Source organism: Mustela putorius, unplaced genomic scaffold (assembly GCF_011764305.1).
Source record: "Mustela putorius furo isolate JIRA1106 unplaced genomic scaffold, ASM1176430v1.1 tig00000430_pilon_pilon_pilon, whole genome shotgun sequence".
NCBI classification, from domain to species: domain Eukaryota; kingdom Metazoa; phylum Chordata; class Mammalia; order Carnivora; family Mustelidae; genus Mustela; species Mustela putorius.
In genome coordinates this window covers 7,747,582-7,773,146 of record NW_025421377.1, presented here as the reverse complement: position 1 = coordinate 7,773,146, position 25,565 = coordinate 7,747,582, and the positions used below count along the sequence as shown (strand labels likewise).

At 37.2% G+C, this 25,565-nt stretch overlaps 1 protein-coding gene across 9 annotated transcripts in view; it reads left to right on the top strand.

The window, feature by feature from the left end:
* Positions 1 to 25,565, top strand: part of CLOCK (clock circadian regulator) — a 131,959-nt gene that overhangs the window by 96,854 nt on the left and 9,540 nt on the right. For 8 of the 9 annotated variants that reach the window (XM_004775509.3, XM_004775505.3, XM_013047308.2 and 5 more), the window contains 12 exons: positions 1,916 to 2,029; positions 2,156 to 2,274; positions 4,317 to 4,399; positions 4,835 to 4,941; positions 5,642 to 5,789; positions 6,298 to 6,373; positions 11,358 to 11,499; positions 16,555 to 16,655; positions 17,185 to 17,274; positions 19,611 to 19,763; positions 20,839 to 21,048; positions 21,747 to 21,952. In XM_004775509.3, the coding sequence (XP_004775566.1) occupies positions 1,916 to 2,029; positions 2,156 to 2,274; positions 4,317 to 4,399; positions 4,835 to 4,941; positions 5,642 to 5,789; positions 6,298 to 6,373; positions 11,358 to 11,499; positions 16,555 to 16,655; positions 17,185 to 17,274; positions 19,611 to 19,763; positions 20,839 to 21,048; positions 21,747 to 21,952 (1,549 nt within the window). The remainder of the gene's footprint in view (positions 1 to 1,915; positions 2,030 to 2,155; positions 2,275 to 4,316; positions 4,400 to 4,834; positions 4,942 to 5,641; positions 5,790 to 6,297; positions 6,374 to 11,357; positions 11,500 to 16,554; positions 16,656 to 17,184; positions 17,275 to 19,610; positions 19,764 to 20,838; positions 21,049 to 21,746; positions 21,953 to 25,565) is intronic. The other variant, XM_004775507.3, reaches the window with a different exon arrangement.

Below are 25,565 nucleotides of genomic sequence, written 5' to 3'. Positions count from 1 at the left end.
GCTCTCAGACTTCTGCTTCCAAGATCAGAGGTGAGGTTGGCAACAGTACTTTTTGATAGAGAAAAGTTTTAATTAAATGACTTCCTGACCCCCTGGTTAAACAATTAGTATACAAAACAAATTTATTTCTCTCCCAAAACTGTTGATGCCAAGTGAATAATGTGATATATAACAGGGAAAATTGCTTAGAAAATTCAGGATCCTGCAAACTGGTCGTTTGGGCCATAGTGAAGATGGGGTGGTACAGGTGGTGTGATTTGTGTCCAGAGAAGGAAATTGGGCTCACTAGTTCATCCTAAGGAGTTTGAGTTTTATTTTTTACATAATGAGGAGCTAGTGAAAGGGATTTGCGGGAAAACAAAAAATGTGGTCTGAAAAAAAGTATACCTCAGGTGAAAAATTTTGGAAGGACCAGACTGGAGGTAAGAATAGCAATAGAAGTAAGGGTGGAAAGAAAAACCTATATATGAGTGTTGAGTAGATGAACTCAGGAGGACTTGGCATTAGGCACAGGTGACCAAGTGGCCAGGGATCATCAGTAAGGAAGGTTTTAGGAAGAAAGTAGTTAGATCTGCTGAGTTTGATAATAAAGCCTTTTGTGGTAATGACAGAAGAGTATGAGTTTGATGCTGTGAGTAAAAAGAGGTGTTACTAGTCCTTGAGTGCTGAAATAATGATGAGAAGGTACTATTAGTCTAAGAGTAGTAGGCAAGATTGAATTCTAGTGGCAGGAGTGTAGAAGCTTAAAGAATACATTTTGCAGCTACCGGAATGCAGAGTAATTTCTCTACTAAATTGGTGGTATTGGATGCTAAGTTGGAAAAAATGACTAGTGAGAGCTTGGTGAAATAAACAGCAGGTCCTGGTGACAGATTGGTTTTGGGGCATATGATAGAGAAGAGACCAAATTGGTAGGGTTTCCAACTGGGGAGAGAACACACATAAGACAGAGGAGAACAGCTGGCTTAGAAGAAAGAGGGATAAATTCACTTCTAGATATTTCGAGTTTAAGTTGCTTGGTGGGACAATCAAGTAGAAATGTCCTAAAGCAAATAATGATATGACATTTGGTCTTAAACATAAAATGTTAGAATTAGAGAGAGATTTAGGAGTAAATAAATTTACCAATGCCAATAAATTTACAAGGGGATAGTAAAAGATAAAAAAGAACTCTTGTGAATGCTCATAGTTTGAAAATTGATGGAGAGTTTATGGAAATAGTAAGGTAGGAAGGTTAAGTTTCGTGTTATGGAGATGAAAATGTAATGAGTCTTAAAGAGGTAGAAACAACGAGGAAAGATCACTGATTGTATTGTTAACTCAATACAAATGTTGGTGATCTTAAAAAGAAATTTCTTCAGAGGTGTAAGGACTAAACACCACATTTCATGAAAATTCAGGGAGATGAATCTATGGAAATAGAGCACGTAATAAAAAGGAAGATCTATGATCCTAAAAAGAGTAGCATGAAAAACCCTTTGTTTAAGGTGGAAAGACCTCAACAAATTTTAAAATTGGAAAGTAAGGGCCCAAAGAGAATGTATGGGTGCTAAAGGAATGAATGACTGTGGAGTAGCCCTAGTCCTAGAAAAGGTCGGAAAGACTTCGAGGTGGAGAAAAGCATTAGCTTTGTAATGGAAGCAAAACCTTTCTTTCACATGAGAGTGAAGAATGAGATGGAAAAACAGATGAAAGTGGGGAAATATACAGTTGCTTATAACAGAAGATATGTCTCCTCTATTAAGAATAAGATGAGATCATCTTCTAAAGATATTTTACTTTTATGAACTAAACAAAATGTCATTGAGGACTTCTGTTGGAGAAATTAATGATTATAAACTTACACAACTTTTATCATCTTATAGATCATTCGTTATGACAGATCACAAATATATCACATTTTTTCTCATTTCAGCAAAAAATCAGTTAGAATTCTGTTGCCATATGCTTCGAGGAACAATAGACCCAAAGGAGCCGTCTACCTATGAATATGTGAAATTTATAGGAAATTTCAAATCTTTAAATAGTGGTGAGTTAAAAATATAGTGAATTTTAAGTTGGTTCTTTAAACTTTTAAAGACACAGATGTTTGAACATCAATAATAACTAGATTTTACTGGAGTAACTGATGATAATTATTTCCTTATTTTTTTAGTATCCACTTCAGCACACAATGGTTTTGAAGGGACTATACAACGCACACACAGGCCTTCTTATGATGATAGAGTTTGTTTTGTAGCTACTGTGAGATTAGCTACACCTCAGTTCATCAAGGTATGTCTCTATTTTCCAAAGAGGATTTCACTTCATATTATGAGAACTAGCTTTATGTAATTTTTTTGTTGTTTCCAGAATAACTGATAGTTCTTACAAACATTAAAGCAGTAATGATCATGAGCCATTAAATATACGTGCTTGTGATAATTTTTTTAAATTTAAAATCAGTTAATTAACATATACTGTTTTATAAGTTTCAGAAGTAGAATTTAGTGATTCATTAGTTGCATACAACACCCAGTGCTCTTTACTTCCAAGTGCCCTCCTTAATGCATATCACCTAGTAACACCATCCCCCAGCCCCCAACCCCTCTAGCAACCCTCAGTTTGTTTCCCAGAGTCAAAAATCTCTTACGGTTTCTCTCCCTCTCTGATTTCATCTTAATTTATTTTGAAGCAAATGAGTTATCAAGGCACTCATTAAATTATAACTAATTTAAAAATACATATCCTTTGCAGTTAACCAGTGGTTATATATCACCACTGTCCTGCTTTTGTGCAAAGTGTTAGGTTACTTTTTTATATAGTTCACAATCTATACTCAAGGGGAAAGACGAAAAATTTAGGTGATTTTTAAAGATTTCTTTTGAAATTTTCTTTTGAAATATGTAAGTGACCTTTTACCGCATATAATTTTACCTTTTTAATTTTAAAATTCAGTTAAATAATTTATTTTATTCCCTGGGGCTCAAGAAATAGATGATTAGTAGTAGACACTAAGTCGGAAAATAGTTCAGCCACTAGAAAGTGGCTTGAAATAAGCCAGGCTAAGATTTTAAATTTAGAGGGAGACCGTATTCTAGAAGTAGCACTTTGAGAACCTTAGTCCAGTCTTGTTCTGCTTGTTCTGTTCTTAGGAAATGATAGCAGCGGCTAACATTTGCTGATGGCTGCGTACTTCATATGTACAGTCTCATTTAATTATTCTGATAACTTTATAAGATAGATGCTAGTATGGACCTCATTTTATATGTAAGGAAATTGAGGCTTTGGGAAGTTACTTGCTCAAAGTCGCAGCTGTTAAGTGGTAGATTAATTAATTGATTAATACTTGCTCGAAGTTGCAGCTGTTAAGTGGTAGATTAATTACAATTCCCATTTTCTCAAAGCCCAAACTCTTAATTCACTTCATTGTGCTGTAGGAGGTCATTCAAGGACACAGAGGAGGTTGGACTGCATTGCTGAGTATGACTAGGGTCTAGGATTATTGTGAGTGGAGGGCATAGGGATGGTGGAAGATGAGATTAGACCAGGAAGCGGAGTCCAGAAATAAAATATGTTTCTTTGTTGTTTCTCCATGCTAAAGAGTTTAAACTTTATCCTAACCGAAGGAGAAATCATCAAGGTTTTTAAGCAGGGAAGTCATAATCTTACTTGAGTATCAGAAGGTAACTGTGGCCAGAGTAAAAGACGAGTTAAAGAACAGGGAGACTTGTCTGGGGAGAAGCTATGGCAATAACATGAGCCAGAGATGGCAAGTCTAGAGTCTAATAAGACCCTGCAGATGGATGGGATTACATAGTTGTTTTTTTGTTTGTTTGTTTTTTTAAATTTAGAAGGTGAAATTGAAAGGATTTGGTAACAGCCCTTTAGGTGGTTTTTAAAAGGGGAAAACGAGAGTGTCTTGTGACTATCAGATTTCTAGACTGATGGCACAGCACAGGTATGCCTCCAGGAACGAGATACAAAACTGTGTGCATATAAGGAGTAAGGCAGCTAGTTCATTTTAGGACATACGGAGTTTGTGATGCGTGGGGACATCCAGACAGAAATGTAGAACTGTAATTCAGGAGAGAGATCTGAATTTAGAATTAGGGTTTTACAGGCATGTGAGTGAATAGAGAAATATGTTGACTGAGAAATACTTTCCAGAATTCTACATGTTTATTGTCACATTCTTTAATACTAGAAAATTAAAATGTGATTAAAAAATAATTTAGGGAAAAATGATCTAATAATGAGTTTCATGGCTGACAATATTTAGGATTCTCCTAAGGGCACAGAACAGTATTTCTAAATTTTAATTAATTTGCTTTTAGGAAATGTGCACTGTTGAGGAACCTAATGAAGAGTTTACATCCAGGCATAGTTTAGAATGGAAGTTCCTATTTCTAGATCACAGGTAACTTCATTTTAAATTCAATTAAAAGCTAAAAGTCACGTAAGTCTTGAAATTAATGGGTTTCAGGGACAAAATTTTTCTAATGAGATGTTCAATCCATTATCCATTTTTCAAAACTTAAGATTGCCCCCAAAGCTGATTTCTTTTTTTAAGATTTACTTTATTTTTTATTTTTTAAAGATTTTTAAAATTTATTCATCTGAGAGAGAGAGATCAAGCAAGAGTGCAAGCAGTGGGAGAGGGTCAGAGGGAGAAGGAAAAGCAGGCTCCCCACTAAGGAGCCCAACACGGGCTTGGTCCCCAGACCCCAGGATCATGACCTGAGCCAAAGTCAGATGCTCAACCGACTGAGCCATGTGCCCCTCAAAAACTGATGTCTAGTTGAAGTATTTCTTATTATGGAAAAGTTATAATATTGATTGTTTTCTAATTTAGGGCACCACCTATTATAGGATATTTGCCCTTTGAAGTTCTGGGGACATCTGGCTATGATTACTATCATGTGGATGACCTAGAAAATTTGGCAAAGTGTCATGAGCATTGTAAGTAGATTTTAATGTTGCTGGTGATAATAACTGCTTCCGGTCAACTAAATAGTGTAATAATAGAGGGTGGTAAAATGCAGACTTGTAACCATTTTTGTATTTGTTTTAAAAAAATACTGGAAGATTTCCTTTTTTGGAAGATTTTTACTTTATAGCCAATCCAGTAGGAATTGTAGATCAAGCTTAAACTTGTTTCTGTTTTACATATTTTAATCTGTAATAGTAAGTACAGGTTTATAATATGGCATCTAATGAACCTTGTTTTTGAAGTGTATAAGTTCTAAATCCAGAGTAAGAGAAATAGATTGCTTTGAAAATTGTATATGTCAAAATACTGTAACCTTAGTTCATGAGTTTTAATACCCAGGCATGTAAGTCTGCCCAGGAGGCGAGTACACATTTAAAGAAACTCTTAGAAAGCCACAATGAATGCTTAATATGACCTGCTGTGTTGTGGTTATTAGCAGCAGGAACAGTAGCCCCTCGTTGTGCCTGGCTGACACAATTCTAAACGATTTATGTATGTTATCTCTGTAGAATCTCTGTAGAATAACATATTCTTACAACTGATATATATGTTATTGAAAAGCCTGAAGAATTGTGTTTATAGATTTAAATATAAATGATAGCTTTGACTAAAAACCAGATTCATAGCTAATGATATGAATCAATAAATTTTTTCTCTTTTTCTTCTTAGTAATGCAATATGGGAAAGGCAAATCATGTTATTATAGGTTCCTCACCAAGGGACAACAGTGGATTTGGCTTCAGACTCATTATTACATCACTTATCATCAGTGGAATTCAAGGCCAGAGTTTATTGTTTGTACTCACACCGTAGTAAGGTAATAATCCTTTTATAGCATTTCTGAATTACAGAAACACTGATAGTTTGGCAATGTAATTTTTAGGCATAACTTGTTAAGAACTACAGTGGTCTTTCTCTTAATTTTTTATACATGTTTTCAATGCATTATTAAAGGCATTATATGGAGATAGAATGGAGGTAATATACATATATAATTCTTGACGTAAATGTCATAGTTTAGAGCAGAAGCTGTAACTGTCTTTTATGTCCCAAAGTCCATCATGTAAAAGGAGCACTGGAGTAGATAAGAAGAATTAAATAAAGGAAAAGTATGCTTAAGTATTGTGAGTCACAGATCATTTACAGAGATACCTAGGTTAAGATAGAACACTATAGATGTGTTGTAAGTTTGGTAGTGCATAACAAATACCGTGGAATCTGTGATCAACAAGTAAGACACAAAACAAACACGGAACACATCTCTACAGTATTTTAGGTGAATGGTTAAGCACAAAAAATCTGTTTTTTTTTTTTTCCATTTGTAGTTATGCAGAAGTTAGGGCTGAAAGACGACGAGAACTTGGCATTGAAGAGTCTCTACCTGAGACAGCTGCTGACAAAGTAGGTATTTTAGAGTTTTAAAGAAAATTATTTTTTTCCAATGAAAGGCAAGACTCAATATAAGAAAAGCATTTTTTAAATATTTCATTGCCTCACCTGTGACAGGGTTATAAATTATATGTTACTATTTATTTTTATTTTAAATTTAATATTTTAAAATCTTTTCTGCTTCTAAAAAAGATTTGAAGGGCCTCCTATTTAGTGAGAGACATATTATCTCAGATTTAAACTACCATTTACTAATCTCCTGCAATGTGCAAGGCTCTGGCTAGTTCTTCATATGAAGCATGAAGAGTCATTTATTCCTCAGACATCTTTATCTCATAGGTAATATCCCCATTTTGAAAATGTTGAAACTGAGGCTTTAAGTGGGAGGAGTCTCCCCTAAAGACACATGGCTTGGAGTTGTAGTCAGAATTTAAACTGTGGTTTCTCTTTTCATTAATACCAGGTGGAAGTTTAGTATATTAGTTACTTATTGTTGTGTAACAAAACTTAATGATATAAAAATAATACACATTTATTATCTCATAGTTTCTCTGGGTCAGAGATCTAGGCAGTTTAGATGCGCCCTGTGCTTCGAGGGCCAGGGTCTCTCACAAGGCTGTAATCAAGGTGTCAGTGGGGGCCACAGTCAACACAGCCAACTCAACTCTGGAGCAGAATCTGTTTCTGAGCTTCCTCAGTGCTTGTTGGAAGGATGGGGTTCCTTAGCAGCTGTTGGACTGAGGGCCTTGATTTATTGCTGGCCAATGGCCAGAGACAACCTTCAGTTCCTTTCCAGGTAGCTGTTTCTATCTGAGCAAGGAGGTAAGAAGATCCAGGGAGAGACAACCAGCAGCAAGATGGAAGTCAGTCTTTTGTAACCTGTTCACAGAAATAATAGCCCATCACTTCTATCTGTTCTGTTCATTAGAAGCAAATCACTAGGTTCAGTCTTTAGGGGAGGGATTATGCAGGGTGGTGACTGCCAGGAAGTGGAGATCATGTGAGCTGGGTCAGAAGCTACCTACAACAGTTACTTTCGATGTGCAGAAGATGAGTGGAATGAAAAGAATCAAGCATCTGTACAAGAAGTGAGTTAAATAGGCAGCATTGCCAGGGTCAGTGTGGGAGATTGTCAGTTTTTCCACAACCCTTATTAAGAACTCTTTCCATGTGCCAGGAAGTACTGGACATGGCTCCAGATGCTCAGAATACATCAGTGAATAACCCACAGAAGTGCTCGGCGGTCACGGATCCCACGTGAAAGAATTTTTTCAAAGAGGCTTTGTATGCTTAGTGGAAGAAGATTGGGTATATTTTAGTGAAATACATTTTCCGAGAAAAGCGCTTAAATCTAGGGTTCCTTGAAAAGAGGGAGGACAGTTATAGAAATTAAAGTAATATAGAGGTCATTCCTCCTTGCTTTGTTTTCTCTTATGCCAGTGTCCAGTCCTTAGTAAATTCAACTAGCCCTACTTCCAGAATATACTCTGCCTATGTCACTCCAGCTCTGCTTACTCTTACCACCACAGTCCTCTTGGATTAGGGAAGATTAGGGAAGAGGTCCATTTGACACATGTTTTTGAGAAACTTTAATGTGTGGATGGATTTGAAGGTTATGAATCTAAATGTGGTCACCAGGAAATGAGTGGGGAGAGAGAGAGAGAGGATGATGAAGAGCTAAGTCCTAGGGCACTCCATCATTAAGACGTGAAGGAGACTCAAGGGAAATATCCAGTGAAGTGTGAATAAAACCAGGAAACTGAGTTGTCCTAGAAGCCAGGAAAAAGTGTGTCCATGAGGAGTAAACAGTTAGCTTTGTCAGAGTCACCTATAGTAGATTAAATTAGATGAGCACTGAGAAGTGAGCAGAGTTTAACAACATGTATTCGTTGATCAATAAGAGCAGATTGGGTGGAATAATAATAGGAGTGAGAGCCTAATTAGGGTGGGCTTAAGAGACAGTTTTCTGGGACAAGGGGATTTAGCGAGGAGGGAAGGTTTTCCTACAAAGGGGAGGAGTCGTGCAGTAGTAGGAAGAAGAAGTAGGCTTAAAAGAAGTTTTTGCTTTTTAAGGTGGGAGAAATAATAGCATATTTGTATACTGATGAGAATGCTCTGTTGGAGAGAGAAGAATTACTGATAGAGACAGGTAGAAATGCTAGAGCAATGTTCTCGAACAGAGGAAAGAGGATGGGGTCCAGTCCATAGTGGAAACATAGGGCTTGGCTAGTGGAAAAATTATTCAGTGAGAGAAGCAAGCTATGACCTTTAGGCCAAATCTGGTCCTCTGCCTGGTTTTGTAACACCCACAAGCTAAAAATATGTTTTCCAGGGCTGCCTCGGTGGCTCAGTGGGTTAAGCCTTTGCCTTCAGCTCAGGTCATGATCTCAGGGTCCTGGGATCAAGTCCCACATCGGGCTCTCTGCTAGGCAGGGAGCCTGCTTCCTCTTCTCTCTCTCTCTCTCTCTTTCTCTCTCTCTCTCTCTCTCTCTTTCTCTCTCTGCTTGCCTCTCTGCCTACTTGTGATCTCTCTCTGTCAAATAAATAAAATCTTTAAAAATATATATATGTTTTCCACACGTTCTTAAGTGATTGAAACAAAAAAAAGCAAAAGAAGAATAGTATTTGTGACACATGAAAATTACAGCTTCCAATTCCACAGCCACATTCAGTTATTCGTATATGGCCTATGGATGCTTTTGTGCTGCAACAGCAGAGTTGAATGGTTGCAGCAGAGGCTGTGTGGCCCTCAAAGTCTATGATACTGACTCTCTGACCCTCGCAGACTGTGTCTGCTGATCCCTGCTCTGTGATGACATGAAGAAAGGCAGAATATATGAGTACAGATGCTGCTAGGTAGATTGATAGAACGATTGGAGTATAAAGCTGGCTAAGAGTGAGGTTAGGACAGGACTTGTTGGAGGTTTGGGAAGAGGGGAACAAGAATTAAATTGTTTTCTAGGAGAGTAGGAAAGTGAACAAACGAGGTAATTTTAGTCTGGCAGGCAGGATTAAGGGCCTGCTTGAGGTTCTTGGCCATTAATTTAAAGAGAGAACAGTCACTATGTTGAATTTCTTCAGTCGTGTTTAGAATAGATTAAGAATTTGGCTTAACCAGCAGTCCCCTGGGATTTTTCCAGGGGAGTGTGGTGAAGGGAGATAGGAGCAGGAGAGTTGATGATACCCCTAAGGGTGTGGTTATGATGGCTAACCACGAATTTAAGCTGGGTAAAGAGGAGAGAAGACAAAGTGAGAGCGTGATTGTGAAAATGGGGTAGAATCAATGTATTTTTTGTTCTGATAAAGGGTTATTGGAGTTGAGGTACTAAAGAGAAATGAGTAGGAAATATGGAAGATGCTGCTCAGAAAGGAGGGTGTTTGAAATGGAGATTATAGAAGGTTTATTCTTAGTGGTAATGACAACGGAATGAGTGACTGAGGACAGGTAGAAATCAAGATCAAGGCATCAAGGAAGAGAGAACTCATGATGTTGAACATGTGAATTAGTACTGATATTGGTAACTGTAGAAGTAGGAATTAGTGAGGGTAAGACAGAGCCAGGAGCAGAAATTTCAATTCAGGTGCTTAGTGAGGAGTGGCCACAAGGTCAGTAGATGACTGACCATAGCAATGAGAGTTAGTCATATAGTGATAATGTGAAATTCTGGCTGTGAGTTTTGGGAAGAAGGAAAGGGAAGTCTTCTGGAAAGAGCAGTAGGAGGACTTTTGTTCCTCTCCAGAGCAGGCTCTGACTGTTAAAAGATAGAAAAGAGCCACCACTTAAAAGACCACATTTTGTTTATCCATCCTCTAGTGATAGACACTTGAGTAGCGTACATCTTTTGGCTATTGTGAATCATTCCGCTATGAACATGGGTGTACAAATACTTGTTTGAGTCTCTGCTTTCAGTTCTTTTGAGTGTATACCTAGAAATGGAATTACTGAATCATGTAGTAATTTTATACTTAATTTTTTGAGGAACCATCATACTGTTTTCTATAGTAGGTTCACTATTTTATATTCCCACCAGCGGTGTACAAAGGTTCCAATTTATCCTTGTCAGCACTGGGTTTTATTTTTTGGTTGTAAGTAATATTCATCCTGATGGGTTTGAAGTGGTATATATCTCATGGCTTTAGTATGCATTACCTTTATGATTACTGACACTGAAATCTTTTCAGTGTGTTTTATTGGCCATTAATATATCTTCTTGAGAGAAATGTCTTTGTAACTTTGTTTTTAAATTTGGATTGTTTTTTAAAATATTTTATTTATTTATTTGACAGAGAGAGAGATCCCAAGTAGGCAGAGAGGCAGGCAGAGAAAGAGGAAAAGCAGGCTCACTGCTGAGCAGAGAGCTCAGTGCGGGGCTCAATCCCAGGACTCTGAGATCATGACCTGAGCCGAAGGCAGAGGCTTAACCCACTGAGCCACCCAGGCACCCCCAGATCTAATTTTCTAGATCTGTTGAACTGTAGGGTTCAGCTATAGGGTTCTTTGTATATTCTGGGTATTAATCCCTTATCAGATGCGTGGTTTGCAAATGTTATCTGCCATCCCATGGGCAGGCTTTCTATTCTGTTTATAGTGTTTGATGCACTTTTGCTGCCCTTGCTTTCAGTGTCACATCCAAGAAGTCATTGCCCAGTCGAGTGTCATAAAGCTTTTCCCCTTTTCTTCTAAAAGTTTTATAGTTTTAGTTCTTACGCTTAGATTTTTGATCCATTTAACTTAATTTTTGTATGTGGTGTGAGTTAAGAGTCCAGCTTCTTTCTTCTGCGTCTGTTTCTGTAGAGAATGAAGCCAAAATTTTCTGGCAATAGAAAAATTTTTATTTCTTTACCTAATATTACACAGGTAAATATTATATAGGTACCTGTGCCTTGTTGCGGGTAAAAACTGATTTTGGGGAGGAAGGGGGTTAGCAGGCTGTATTGCTAATTAGGGATCTCTGAACTGAACTACAAGAAAACATATTTTACTCTGTCTCCTTAGAGCCAAGATTCTGGGTCTGATAATCGTATAAACACAGTCAGTCTCAAGGAAGCTTTAGAAAGGTTTGATCACAGCCCAACCCCTTCTGCTTCCTCCCGGAGTTCAAGAAAATCATCTCACACAGCTGTCTCAGACCCTTCCTGTGAGTACCCTAACTTGAAAGCACTCTCTCTCAAGAGAGTGCTTTTAAATTGTGTTACTGGTTTCAGCATTTTTCATCAAATGCTACTTAATTTTTTTACATGAAAAGGTTTACTGTAGCATTGCTTACGTTAGAAACACTGTTTTTAAATTTATTATTTTTTTAGTTGAAGTATAACGTACAGTGTTATATTAGCTTCAGGTGTACAATATAATGACTTAATTCTGTACATTCTGCTCATTATGATGATAAATGCACTCTTAATCTCCTTCACCAGTTTAAGAAACAAAACAAGTTAACAAAGAAAAAGACAAAAAGCCAGACTCCTAAATATAGAAGAGCATGGTTTGTTGTCAGAGGGGAGGTGGGTGGGAAGATGGGTAAAATGCTACTTCAAAATGATAAATTTATACTTTCCTGAAATATACTAACCTTTCCAATGAGCAAAAGCCATGTTGCTCACGTTGAACAAAGAATTAAGTTTATAAAATAGTGTATTAAATATTTAGGTAGTAGTATTGGTATTGTTAAGTTGCCTTTAACCGTCCCTCAAAAAAACAAAACTGTTTATTCATTTTTTACTGGTAGAACCAGTGTCCTTTAAGTTGGCTTTTTTGTTTGTTTTGTTTTTTAAGATTTTATTTATTTATTTATTTAGAGAAAGGGAGTGAGCCAGTGCACGACTTGGGGGGAGGGGCAGAGGGAGATGGAGAAGCAGATTCCTCACTGAGCAGGAAACCTGATGAGAGGCTTGATCCCAGGATCCTGCGATCATGACCTGAGCAGAACGTAGACGCTTAACTAATTAAGTCACCCAGGCACCTGTTTTAAGGTTGCTTTCAGAAAGTTTTTGCTTTTTTTTTTTTTTTTTAATTTATTCTGGTACCCTATGTCTTTTGATTAGGACATTTAGTCCATTTATCTTCAGAGTAACTATTGAAAGATGTAGATTTAGTGCCATTGTATTGCCTGTAAAGTTACTGGTACTGTATATGGTCTCTGTTCTTTCTGGTCCATGTTTCTTTTGGGCTCTGTATTCGCTTAAAGGATCCTTTTTATTTTTTTTTTTGCAAAGCTTGTTTAGTGATCACAAATTCTTTTAGTTTCTCTTTGTCCTGGAAGCTTTTTATGTTTCCTTCTGTTTTGAATGACATCCTAGCTGGATAATGTATTCTTGGCTGCATATTTTTTTCATTTAGCACCAAAAATTTATTATGCCAGTCCTTTCTGGTCTCTGGATAGGTCTCCTGCCAGTCTGTTGTTTCTGCCTTTGTAGGTTACGGACCTGTTGTTCACTATAATATGCTCCATTATACTTAATGCACCCTCCCCTGGCCATCCTCCTCTTCTGGGATCCCAATTATTCTAATACTGTTTTCTTTTATGGTATCACTTATCTCTTAAATTCTCCCCTTACAATCCAGTAGTTGTTTATCTCTTAGCTTCTTTATACTCTGTTATTTTGTCTCCTGTATCACTATTTCTCTTCTGCCTCATTTATCCTAACAGTTAGGGCCTCCATTTTTTATTGCATCTCATTAGTAGACTTTTTAATATATCGTTATGTATTGTATCTTTATAGTTGTTATTCTGAACTCTAGTTCTGAGCCTTACTTTTCATATTGATTAGGTCCCTGATAGTCAGTCAGTACTACCTATTACTCTCTTTTATGAGGTGAATGTTTCCATCTTGTCATTCTATCCAAAGAATAGATGAATGAAAGAAAATATTAAAATGGCAACAATGACCCCAGAGAAATATGCACAAAACAAATCAGAAAAGACCCAAGACTGAATTTTTTTTAAAAAGTACAATTAGACAGTGAACAGAAAAGAGCAATACACTGGATGCTGTGTGTATTTTGTTCTGTTTATTAGAAAACTAGATCTGGGGGTGCCTGGGTGTCTCAGTGGGTTAAGCCTCTGCCTTCGGCTCAGGTCATGATCTCAGAGTCCTGGGATCGAGCCCTACATCAGGCTCTCTGATGTAGGGAGCCTGCTTTTCCTCTCTCTCTGCCTGCCTCTCTGCCTACTTGTGATCTCTCTCTTTCTCTCTGTCAAATAAATAAATAAAATCTTAAAAAAAAAAAAATCTAGTTCTAGAAATTGTAAAGAAAAAAAATATGTACACAAATAAAATTAAGTACAATGAAAGGATAGAATGTAACTGTAAAAATGATAGTTAAAATACCAAAAAAAAAAAAAAAGAAAAAGAAAAAGAAGGAATGTAAACAGAAAGATAAACAGAACAGAACAATACCCTGAGTGTATTTTGGTTTGTTAGAAGAAACTACCTGTCAATATTATAAAGAAGAAAAAATACATGTACAAAAATTAAATTTTAACATTGAAAGGATAGAATGTAACTGTAACGATGAAAATTAAAGACTTTTACAAAAAAAAAAAAGAAAAAAGAATATGATCAAATAGGTGAAGAGAATAGAACCATACACTAGATTCTGGGTGTGTTTTGGTCTGTTTGTTAAAGGAAACTGCATCCCAAAATTGTAAAGAAAGAAAAACTTATATACAAAAATAAAATTAAATACAATGAGAGGATTGAATGTAAATGTAAAAATGAAAGTTAAAAAGATTTCTAAGAAGTTCATAAAATAAAAATTGGTGGAAAGAGGAAAAAGAATTAATTTAAAAAAATTAAAAATTGTGGGAAGAAGACCATTTATTATATAAACTGTCTTCCCCTAGTGCTTGAGATTTGCAGTTCTCTGTGATCTGTAAACTTGGTCTTGCCGATCTTCTGGGGGAGGGGCCTCTTGCATTGATTCTTAAGTGTCTTTGCCCCTGGTGGAATGGTGACCACCCTTGCCGGGGGCCAGGCTAAGTAATCTGTGCCTGATTGCTCCTTGTGGCTTTTGTTCCCTGAAGGTTTTCCATGCTGCTTTAGAGGATGAGGATGAGGTTGGTGTCTTTCCAGTAAACCAGTGGAGCAGAGAGCTCAGTGCCACACTGCTAAGTGCACCCTCGGGGAAAAGCAGTCAGTGACTACAGTCTCCCTTGTTTCTGCTCACCTGGCCTGTGACCCAGCATTTCTGTTTCAGTCACATGCCCCATTTTGAGTCTCCAAACCCTGAAGACTTCTGTGGCGCATCCTCATGCCACTTCCGGAGAGGGTGGTCTCGCTGCGGTTCTGCTGTGTCCCGGTGTGTGGTATACCGCATCCCCAAGATGGGAGCCGGCTCCTGGGCTCACTGATGATAGGCAGCTTCCCTGCTCTGATGCCTGGAAACTCGTCCACGTCCAGGCAGTCCCAGTCTTCTTATGACCCTGGGGATCCTGAGACCACACCATCCCACTTAGTATTCCGTCCTGCTTCCGCCACCTGAGCACCTTTCACACGGGGACGTCTCTCACCTGAGCAGGCTTCTAAAAGTTCTGATTTTGCACTCCACTGCTGTATCACTTTCCAGTAGCTGGCTTTTGGAGGCTTCCTCCCCCGCAGTTAGTTCATCTTCAGACATATGGCCTCAGCTTCACTTCTCTGCACCTCCTGTCTTGCAGAGAGTGGTCGCTTTGCTATTTGTAGAGTTGCAGCTGTTCTTTTCTTAGATCTGCAGTTGAGTTCACAGGTGTTCAGAATGAGTTGATAGCTGTCTAGCTGAATTCCTGGGGCCAGACAGAATTAAGGTTTCCTATTCCTCTGCCATCTTGGACTAACTCCTGAATGTTATTTTTAATTCTTAATTTTTAATGAAGACTTGCATAATTATCATTGGATTAGTAACCTTCTTTTGTTTAAAGAGTTTAGCAGTTTAATTTCCCAGGGTATTACAACCATGTAAGGAAAAGGAGGTTGTTGGAACCACTGAACACCATAGGTAGAACATTAAAGAGGTGTTAAACATAGAATATCTTAAATCTTAGGGGAAAAAGTTTTTCCTTTGTAGCTATGTTTCTCTTTTTATACATTTTATTTTACTGTGGTATGAATACTTCAACTGAGATCTATCCTGTTAGGTTTTCCAGCTTACAGTCCAATATTGTTGGCTCTAAATACCGTGTTATAGTGCAGATCTCTAGACCTTATTCATTGTACTTAATGGCAACGTTACACCCATTGATTATTAACTCTTTATTTTCCTTATCCCCCCAGTCCTTGTCAGTCACCATTCTACTCCGATTCAGTGAATTTCTCTATTTTAAATACCTTATAGAAGGGAGTCATGCAGTACTTGTCTTTCATTCACTGGCTTTTTCCACATAGCATGATGTCCTCAGGATTGATACATTTTGTCTTATCTTGCAAAATTTCATTCTTTTTAAAGGTTGAGTAGTATTTCATTGTATATATATTACCATATATTTGTTTTTCCATCCATCTCTCATTTTGATTGTTTCCACATCCTGGCTATTAAGAATAGTAAGAGATCACTCTGTAGCCATCATGGAGAATAGTGCTGCCGTGAACATAGGAGTGCAAATATCACTCTGAGATCCTGATTTAAATTCTTTTGGGTAAATACCCAGAAGTGGAATCGCTGGATCACATGTGGTAGTTCTATTACGGTTTCCCACAGTGGCTGCACCATTTCATAACCCCACCAATTTTAAGTGTGGAAGGGTTCCAGTTTCTTTACATTCTCAGCAACGCTTCTTGTTTTTTTATAATAACCATCTTGTCACGGGTGAAGTTGTGTCTCATTGTGGTTTTGGTTTGCATTTCCCTGATGGTGAATGACCTTGAACATTTCATATTCTAGCTGGCCATTTGTGTATCTTCTTGAAGAAATGTCTTTTTGTCTGTAGGCCATTTTTAAATGGAATTATCATTATTATTATTATTTTTTACTATTGAACTCTAGGAGTAGTAACCATTTTTAAATATAAAGTTTTCCTATTTCAGATATATTCTTTGTCCTTAAGAAAGAAATAATTAAAGTGAACCCTCTTATTGTCATAGACTTCACTTCTATGAAATTATTTAGAAAAATAATTGAAAGTTTATTTTTAATTTATTGAATCCATCTTGAGATTTATCTTTGCAAATTATATTTTGTTAAGTACTAACACTGTTTCATTTTTGTTGACGAACCTCAGCAACACCAACAAAGATCCCAGCGGACACAAGCACTCCTCCCAGACCCCATTTACCAGCTCATGAAAAGACGGCAGCGAGGAGGGCATCACTCAGTGGCCAGGTGAGCGTCATCTAGGGAGCACTCATCTGAATAAAGATTTACTATAAGGGGGGAAGTCATGTACATTTTTAGAAATTTATTAATCCATTACCCCGTTTTATAAAGATCAGAATTGCTGTTGATAAATAATACTTGAGATCTTTCCATTTTTGTGAGATCATTCGCAGACATATTCCTTTTGATTATTTTCCAGGTAAAATGTTAGATATTTCTTTTACTTAAGGAAAGTTAATAATTTAGAGCCATTTCATACCTAATTTCGAATACCAGTCACCTTCAGTTATGTCCATTTAATTATTATTGAGAGCCCGTGCAAGGTAATGTGGCAGACGACTTAGAAGATGAAAGGATAAATAGGGTATGGGCACATCCAGGGTCGAGGGGCCATATGCATGCCTGTACGCCGCCAAAGATGTTATGAGGCAAATTGTAGTTCAGTTCTAAAGATACGATGGTGCTATTTCTGGTAGAAGTACTTATGGATGGGAGTAGTTGTCACTCCAGTGTTATTTTTTGTTTTGCTTCCTAGTCCATAAATTCCCAATCTGTTGGTCAGTCATTAACACAGCCAGCGATGTCTCAAGCTGCAAATTTACCAATTCCACAAGGCATGTCCCAGGTATTTTTTGTTTGTTTGTTTCAGTTAAGTATTTTAAAATGATAAGTTGTTTTTAAGCTAATAGAGATTTTTAAAAATATATACTTTTTAATGCAGTGACTCTCAACTGTTGGCATTTATAATGTCTGGGGGCTATTTCTGATTGTCGGTGATCTGATCGGTGATCTAATTGTGGAGTATCACTGGCCCTTAATAGACAAGGGCCAGGGATGCTAGTTGTCTTTCAGGATGCAGGACAGTTTTGTACAACAAGGAATTATCCCGGTTTATGTGCTATGACACCCACACTGGGAGAAACTTTAGACAGATCTCATATCTCATTGAGCGATAAAGCCAAATACTTTGTCTCTTAGTTCTGTGATATTATTTCCCCTTATTCTGCCTTCTGTGTTTGGATCTATTATTTGCATTTAATAGAAATCCTTTCAGTGTTGACAATGTAATGTTTTCCCAAAAGTATAAATAACTTTTGTTAGGATAAAATGCAACATTTTAAATATATCTTAAAGGCATGAGGGAGCTAAGGCACAAAACTCGTAATGTTTTCTCCTACTTATTGTGATCTAATATAAGATACGGTCTGATGATTGTCAATTCAAAAGACAGAGTTCTATACTTTTTGAAAGGTAATATTCAGTATCTTCAACACAAACTTTTGAAGATCGAGAAAAAGGCTTTTTGGAGGGTTTGCTCACTTTTAGATGCAGTTCACTGTAGGAGACGTTTTTTTTTTTAGATTTTATTTATTTGAGAGAGCGCACAAGTTGCAGGGAGGAGTGGACTCCCTGCTGAGCAGGGAGCCCAGTGTGGGCTCGATTCCAGGACCTTGGTATCTTGACCTGAGCCATAGGCAGATGCTTAATTGACTGAGCCACCCAGGTGCTCCTGTAAGAGACTATTTTAAGATTAAGACACATTTCCAATAAATTGGAATTCTTCCTGCGATATCCTGTGCTAAATATTCATGGAAATAATTAAATGAGCAGGATACATTTAAGTGATGAATCACTAAGTGTGACTAAATTTCAGGCAGTAGTAAATAGAAGCTGTTTATGACTCAAGTAAAACCATGAAATAAGATAGAAAATCCTGGAAGTAGAATAACTGTTTGCATTCATGTATGCATTTATTCATTCATAATTGCTTAGTCTATAAAAGTCTACATTTCATACTTGTGAACATACACTGTGAATAGTTTCAGCTGAAAATATGAATAAAAATATGCTTAGTTATCTGTTAGATTTTTATAACCTTCTAATGATGTGTACAAAGAGGCCATTCTAGGGATGACAGAATTTGATGTGAGTAACTCTAGGAGCAGGCTACTTTTTCATTTGTTACATGATAGAAATTAAGTAACTTGTTCCAGGAAATGATAGAGCCCCAGTATGAGCTCTGGTCTTTTTGTTTTTTGTTGTTGTTATTTATCTTAGAAGAGAGCAAGGACGCATGTTCACAGGCAAGGGAGACACAGAGGGAGAAAGAGAAAAAGTCTTCGGGTCCTGAAAGAGGAGAGGGAGAAAGAGAAAGTCTCATGCAGACTTTGTGTTGAGTGTGAACCTGACACAGGGTTCAATCTCAGGACCTGGAGACCATGACCTGAACCAAAATCAAGAATTGCAGGCTTGACCAACTGAGCGCTGGTCTTCCAATGCCAGTGTGTACTTGTAATCAGGCAAGATCTGGTCAGAAGTCAGAAGCCATACCAGAAATTTGAAATAGGGATGATAATAAAAAACATTTAATAATTTTAAACAGGGAATCCTAAGTAATACAGGGATAATGGATGTAGAGAACAGCCACTAACTGTGAGAGGGGGGAGTATAGTATGCAAAGAAGGAACAACTTGGAAAACTCTCCCAGTCCTCCTCAACTTTTCTTCCTTCAGGCCAAGTTGAAACTCAGTTTCCAATGGGGCTGGTGTGGCTGTAGCCACTGGATGAGAGAGAGGTTCACTGAGGTACCACAGACCAGGGCTGGAGTGCAGGAAGCCACCTGCTGGGTTACCAGCAGGAATTGCAGGGGAGCTTCCCATAAGGATGCCAGTAAGACTTGCTGGAAAGTCAAGGGCTACTCCTTTTGCAGTATCCCTTCAGCACCATCCACGGACATGACTAAGTTTGTGTCTGCTGACAAAGGAGAAATGTTTATAGGGTCCAGCTCCAGTAGCAGAAAACCAAGCAAAGGTGGGTGAATTAGGAGCTGAAAGATAATGCATTGAAAACTAGTGTGACATTCTTAGCTTGTGATATATACTACTTATTTTTCACATCACACAATTATGAAGAGTAAATGATTCTAAAATATGTTACACTTTTCCCAAACTGGTACTTCAGTTTCAGTTTTCAGCTCAATTAGGAGCCATGCAGCATCTAAAAGACCAATTAGAGCAACGTACACGGATGATAGAGGCAAATATTCATCGACAACAAGAAGAACTAAGAAAAATTCAAGAACAACTTCAAATGGTCCATGGTCAAGGGCTGCAGGTAAAGTTATTATATTTGAATACAAACAAAACATGCTATTCACATTTTGGTTTCTTAGGAAAATTGACTTTTCTTAATAAAAAATGAGAAGCAAGAGGTAACATTTCATCAGTTTAGTTCAATAAATACTCATTGGTTACCTACTCAGTATGATGGCATTTACACTCTGATTCATTCCTAAGAGTATTTCCATCAACATTGTTGTTTCTCCAAATTAAAGTCCTCTTTTTAGCAATCTAATTTTTAGTAAATTTAAACCCATAATATTGTATTTTGTGTAGATTTCTAAGTACATGTAGGTAGAGTTTATAAATCGGTCATCAATCATTATTTTAGTAAACTGGTAGATATAATTCTAGTTAGTCTTTTTTTTTTTTTTTAAAGATTTTATTCATCCATTTGACAGAGAGAAATCACAAATAGACAGAGAGGCAGGCAGAGAGAGAGATAGAGAGGGAAGCAGGCTCCCTCCGAGCAGAGAGCCCGATGTGGGACTCGATCCCAGGACCCTGAGATCATGACCCGAGCCGAAGGCAGCGGCCCAACCCACTGAGCCACCCAGGCGCCCCAAATTCTAGTTAGTCTTATTTGATCAGTAGACAGGGCCACTAAAGTTGTATCTTTCAGAAGAAACTAGGATTTTGGAAAAGGGAAACTAAGTGAAAAAAAGCTACTTCTGTCTGATGCCAGACATTATAAACAATGATTGATGAAAAACTGCCTGTCCATAGATTTTTGAGTAGCACTGAGTTGGGGTAATGCTAGCTGGTAGAACAAACAGTGACCAACATGTAAAATATTCAAACAAGTAGAGGTTTTGAAATTTATCACCCTTTTTCTGACAGTTGGAAACATGATAAGGTTATGGGATGACTGGAAGAATGGATAAGAATTGGTTTTTTTCCAGTAATTGTTTATTGCTAATTGATCACTGAAAAAGACTTAACCATCCTGTTATTTGCTTTTTAAACTTAATTTGTAGCTTGTTTTTGCTTTCTCTTTTTTTAAAATTGCTCTCATTCTTCTTTGTTTTTAGTTTACAAAGCTCATTTTAATGTAATCTTTATTTTTAAAGATGTTTTTACAACAGTCAACCCCTGGTTTGAGTTTTGGTTCTGTTCAACTTTCTTCTGGAAATTCATCTAACATCCAGCAACTCACACCTATAAATATGCAGGGCCAGGTCATTCAAACTAACCAGATTCAAAGTGGAATGAATACTGGACACATTGGCACAACTCAGCATATGATACCGCAGCAGACTTTACAGAGTACATCAAGTCAGGTAACGGAGCAAGTGCAATGAGCTCTGGAGTGTTGAGTGATTGAAATGTACACTATTGCAGAAATGAAAATGAAGATCTATCTGAAATAATTCCATATTTTAGCTTTTAATAGTAATAATTAAAAGTTTAGTTTTGAGGGTGGTCATTAAAATATTTTGTGCAAAATTCTTAAAATGTCAATGTTATAAATGCTTTCAGTATTTTGACATTTAAAAATTTTGCAGTTTGTTAAAAATGAACATACAGGCTACTTCTGTATGTTATAAAGGTTTGACTTACAAAAAAGGGTGACCAGGAAACACATTACTATGAAGAATAAGCTGTTACAGTAGTGATAGTTTAATCAGTAATCTGGGAAATTTGATGCAGGTAATTGGTATTCATTAGTGACTGTAAATCCCAAGATTTCAGGTGAAATCTATCAAGATGTCTAACATCCATCACTCACTCTGGGCATTTAACAGAAGTTCTAAAGTTCATAGTTTATATTCCAACAAGATACTAAAGACTAATTCATTCTCAGTTACTACAGGTTTTTTTCCTTTGTAGTTAGATTTCTCCCAGAGTAATATGTCCTGCTTCTCCTTTTTTGGTCATGTCAACTATTGTTAGAGTAATGAATAGTAGATGCATATTTCCTAAAAAAAAAAAAAAAAAAATTTCATTTAATTCATCTGTAATATCTTCTGTTTTCTAGCAGAGTCAACAGAATGTGTTGAGTGGGCACAGCCAACAAACCTCTCTTCCCAGTCAGACACAGAGCCCACTTGCAGCCCCGCTGTACAACACTGTGGTGATCTCCCAGCCGGCAGCCGGAAACATGGTCCAGATCCCGTCTAGCATGCCACAGAGCAGTACGCCGAGTGCTGCAGTAACTACATTCACTCAGGACAGACAGATCAGGTAGTTGCCATAATTCAGTCATTCCAAAGTTGTACAAATTGATGAATTAAAAAAATGATAGGATTTTTAAAAATTTGATTTTAGTTTGTAGCCAGCTCCCACCAGCATTCTTGAATTAGAACTAAACATGCAGGGACGCCTGGGTGGCTCAGTTGGTTAAGCGGCTGCCTTTGGCTCAGGTCATGATCCCAGCGTCCTGGGATCGAGTCCCACATCGGGCTCCTTGCTTGGCAGGGAGCCTGCTTCTCCTTCTCCCTCTGCCTCTGCCTGCCACTCTGTCTGCCTGTGCTTGCTCTCGTTTCTCTCTCTATGACAAATAAATAAATAAAATCTTAAAAAAAAAAAAAAAAAAGACTTTAAAAAAAAAAAAAAATAAAGAACTAAACATGCAGAGGGGTTCTGGATGGCTCAGTTGTTTAAGCGTCTGCCTTCAGTTCAGGTCATGGGCCATCTCAGGGTCCCGGGATCAAGTCCCGTGTCGTGCTCCCTGCTCAGTGGGGAGTCTGCTTCCTCCTCTCCTCCCTTCTCAGGCTCTCTCTCTTGCTATCCCTCTCTCCTCTTTCTCAATTAAAACAAGAAAAATACAGAATATGTCCATTGTTTAAGGATGTTATAATAAAACAGTAATAATAAATTTTGTTTCCTGTCCAAAACTGTTCTACTGAATATTACAGAGTCCAGTATCCATAGTACACTGTTACAGGAGTTTTATGCCAGGCTTTGAATGACTCTGAAACTTTCAACATTTTAATACAAATGTTGATGAGTTTTCATGCAGTAACAATGGCTAAGGTTTATACTCCCATGGTTTGTATGGGTTATGGAATAAAAGTAGCTTACCTTTCTTGAGTTTGTTGAGTACTGTGCTAGGCGCTCAAAATATACTATCTCATTGAATTTTTTTTTTTTTAAGATGTCTTTTATTTCCCAGATAAGAAAAGAATGAGTTGATAGTAATTTGGTTAGGGACTTGTAGGTAGTTAAAGGGTGATGAGTAGTTTCTAAATTTAACCCTGGGTATCTGATTTCAAAACTCAAGTACTTAAGTTTATAGTACACTAAACTTTTGTAGCCATTCTAGAAAAACAGGCATTTATGACTTATTTGAGTGGCCGTCCAAATAGTTGACATAGAAACAAATATTTTGAAGAAATGCCATTATTTCAAATTTTGGGGAAGCTTTCTCTTAACTACTGTGGGATCTCTATGATCTTAAAATTTCTATTTTAAATACTTCTTAGTTTTTATTTTACTGTAATACAAGTAGGCTGCTGCTTTTATAATACAATGTTGTTGTATCAAACTTCCTAATAGATTTGATTAAAATCCTATTAATTTCCAAAGAGTACAGAAGCTGTAGGATCATAGAGGCAGTGAGAGCACAGAGAGCTTATTGCTTCTCTTTGGAACTCAGTTCCTCAAGTGAAGTCCAACTTCTCGCTTCAACATTCTAAAAGGAGGTATTCTGAATACCTCCCATAGAAATGTAGAGGATTACTTTTAAAGCCTGAGGAAGACATCGTTAATCTAGAATGCTGATATGCATTTTGGAGGATACAGTTTAGCAACTATTTGTGGACCTTTTTTTTTTTTCTTTTTTTGAGGTGAAAATACATATTTCAGCAACCATTGGCATTCTACTTAAGTGAATATGGCACATTCCTTGTCCCAAGAGAATGATCAGACTTACAAGCCATAGAGGGTTAAACAAATCAGTAGAGGAGTGTGGTCAAGGCCAAGCTTCACAGAGGAGGTACTTGGCCTGAGTCTTAAACAGCTAGACTTTTTCATGTGACAGGGACTCTCACAAGGGTATTCTGAACAAAAGGAATAGTGTATATGAAATCACAGAAGTTAGCATTAAGCATTAAGTAGATTGAAGAATGTGTCTTGGTACTGGAGATGGATGAAGTATTCTCATCACATTCTATCAGTGACCAGATAAGGGAATTTCTTTTAAGATTAGAGATAAATGAGCATTTAGTCCTTCTATGCCCAGGCCTCTTTGAAAATGTTACTTTCTCTTTGGGCATCATTCTCCATATGTCAGTTTTTAAATTATTTTCTACATATTTTTTGTATTAAGTAATACATTCAGCCCCGAAGTATATAAAATAAGAGTATTTTATTTTCAGGATTTGGTATGGATTCAAAAATGGATTTATTTTGTCTTACAGACCACATAAATAATAAAGTTAATTTCTACTAACTTTAATACCATTATGTACTTGACACGGTATATAACTGCAGTGATGTCGTGCTCCAGTCACAGTGGAGTCATAGCTCTGTAATGGCCAATGTTAGAAACTAACTTCATCTCACAGAAAAGGCAAATAGAAATACTATTGTTCCCTGAACAGGTATCATTTTTTGTTGTTGTTTTATTAAAATAGAAGAAGGAAGGTGGGGAGGGAGCAAATACTAGTGAATTCTAACACAGTGGGTGTGTGCTACATTGATGAAGTCACAAACTGAGGACATTTTTATTCAGTGTTAAAATGTCGTTTAATTTTGATTTATGTTCATAAGGTACAACTTGGAGTATAAGTATCTTCTGTAAACCTAATAGAAAGGTCTTTAAAAATCCCTTATGATAGCTTTAAGTTTTATTTATGATTAGCAAAGTGAACACATGCCACATATAGCTGATTCCCCAGGTACCTAGAATTTTATAAAAGGAAGATATTTTTTAACAGGTTTAAAACTTTTTTTCATTGTGGTAAAATATACATGAAATTTACCACATCGGCTATTTTAACGTGTACATTTCTTTGGCATTGAGTACATTTATACTGTTGGGACCATCACTACCATCAATCTCCATAACTTTTTACTTACTTTTTTTTTTCCCCCTCCAGAACTTTTTTCTTAGTCCCAAACTGAAACTCTGCCCCATTGAACAATAATTCCCCATTCCCCATTCCAGGACCCTCTAGGTCCTGGAAGCCACCATCCTGCTTTCTAAGCACATAAATCTATGACTCTGACTACTCTAGACACTCTAGATTACAGATGGAATCATTCAATATGTGTGTCTTTTGTGACTGGCTTATTTCACTTAGCACAATGTTCTCAAGGTTTGTCCATGTTGTAGCATGTGTCAGAATGTTATTCCTTTTATTTTTAGATATTTATTTATTCATTCATTTGTTCATTCATTCATTTAGAGAGTGCAAGTGGGGAGGGACAGATGAGAGAGGATCTTAAGCAGGCTGCACACTGAGAGCCCAGTGTGTGTCTTGATCTCACAATGCTGAGATCATGACCTGAGCCGAAATCTAGAGTCGAATGCTTAACCTACTGAGCCACCCAGGTGCCCCGATTTTATTCCTTTTTAAGGCTAAATAATATTTCATTGTGTGAATACACCGTGTTTTGTTACTCACTCATTGATGGACACTTGGGTTGCATCCATCTTTTGGCCATTGTGAATCATGCTGTGAACATGAGTGCACGCACAAGTATCTGAGATCCTGCTTTCAGTTCTTTTTAGTTATATACCCAGAATTGGGATTGCCGGATCGTGGTAATTCTGTATTTAATTTTTTGAGAACAATCCTACTGTTTTCCTTAGTAGCTGCACTATTTTATTATTCCTACCAGCAGTGCATGT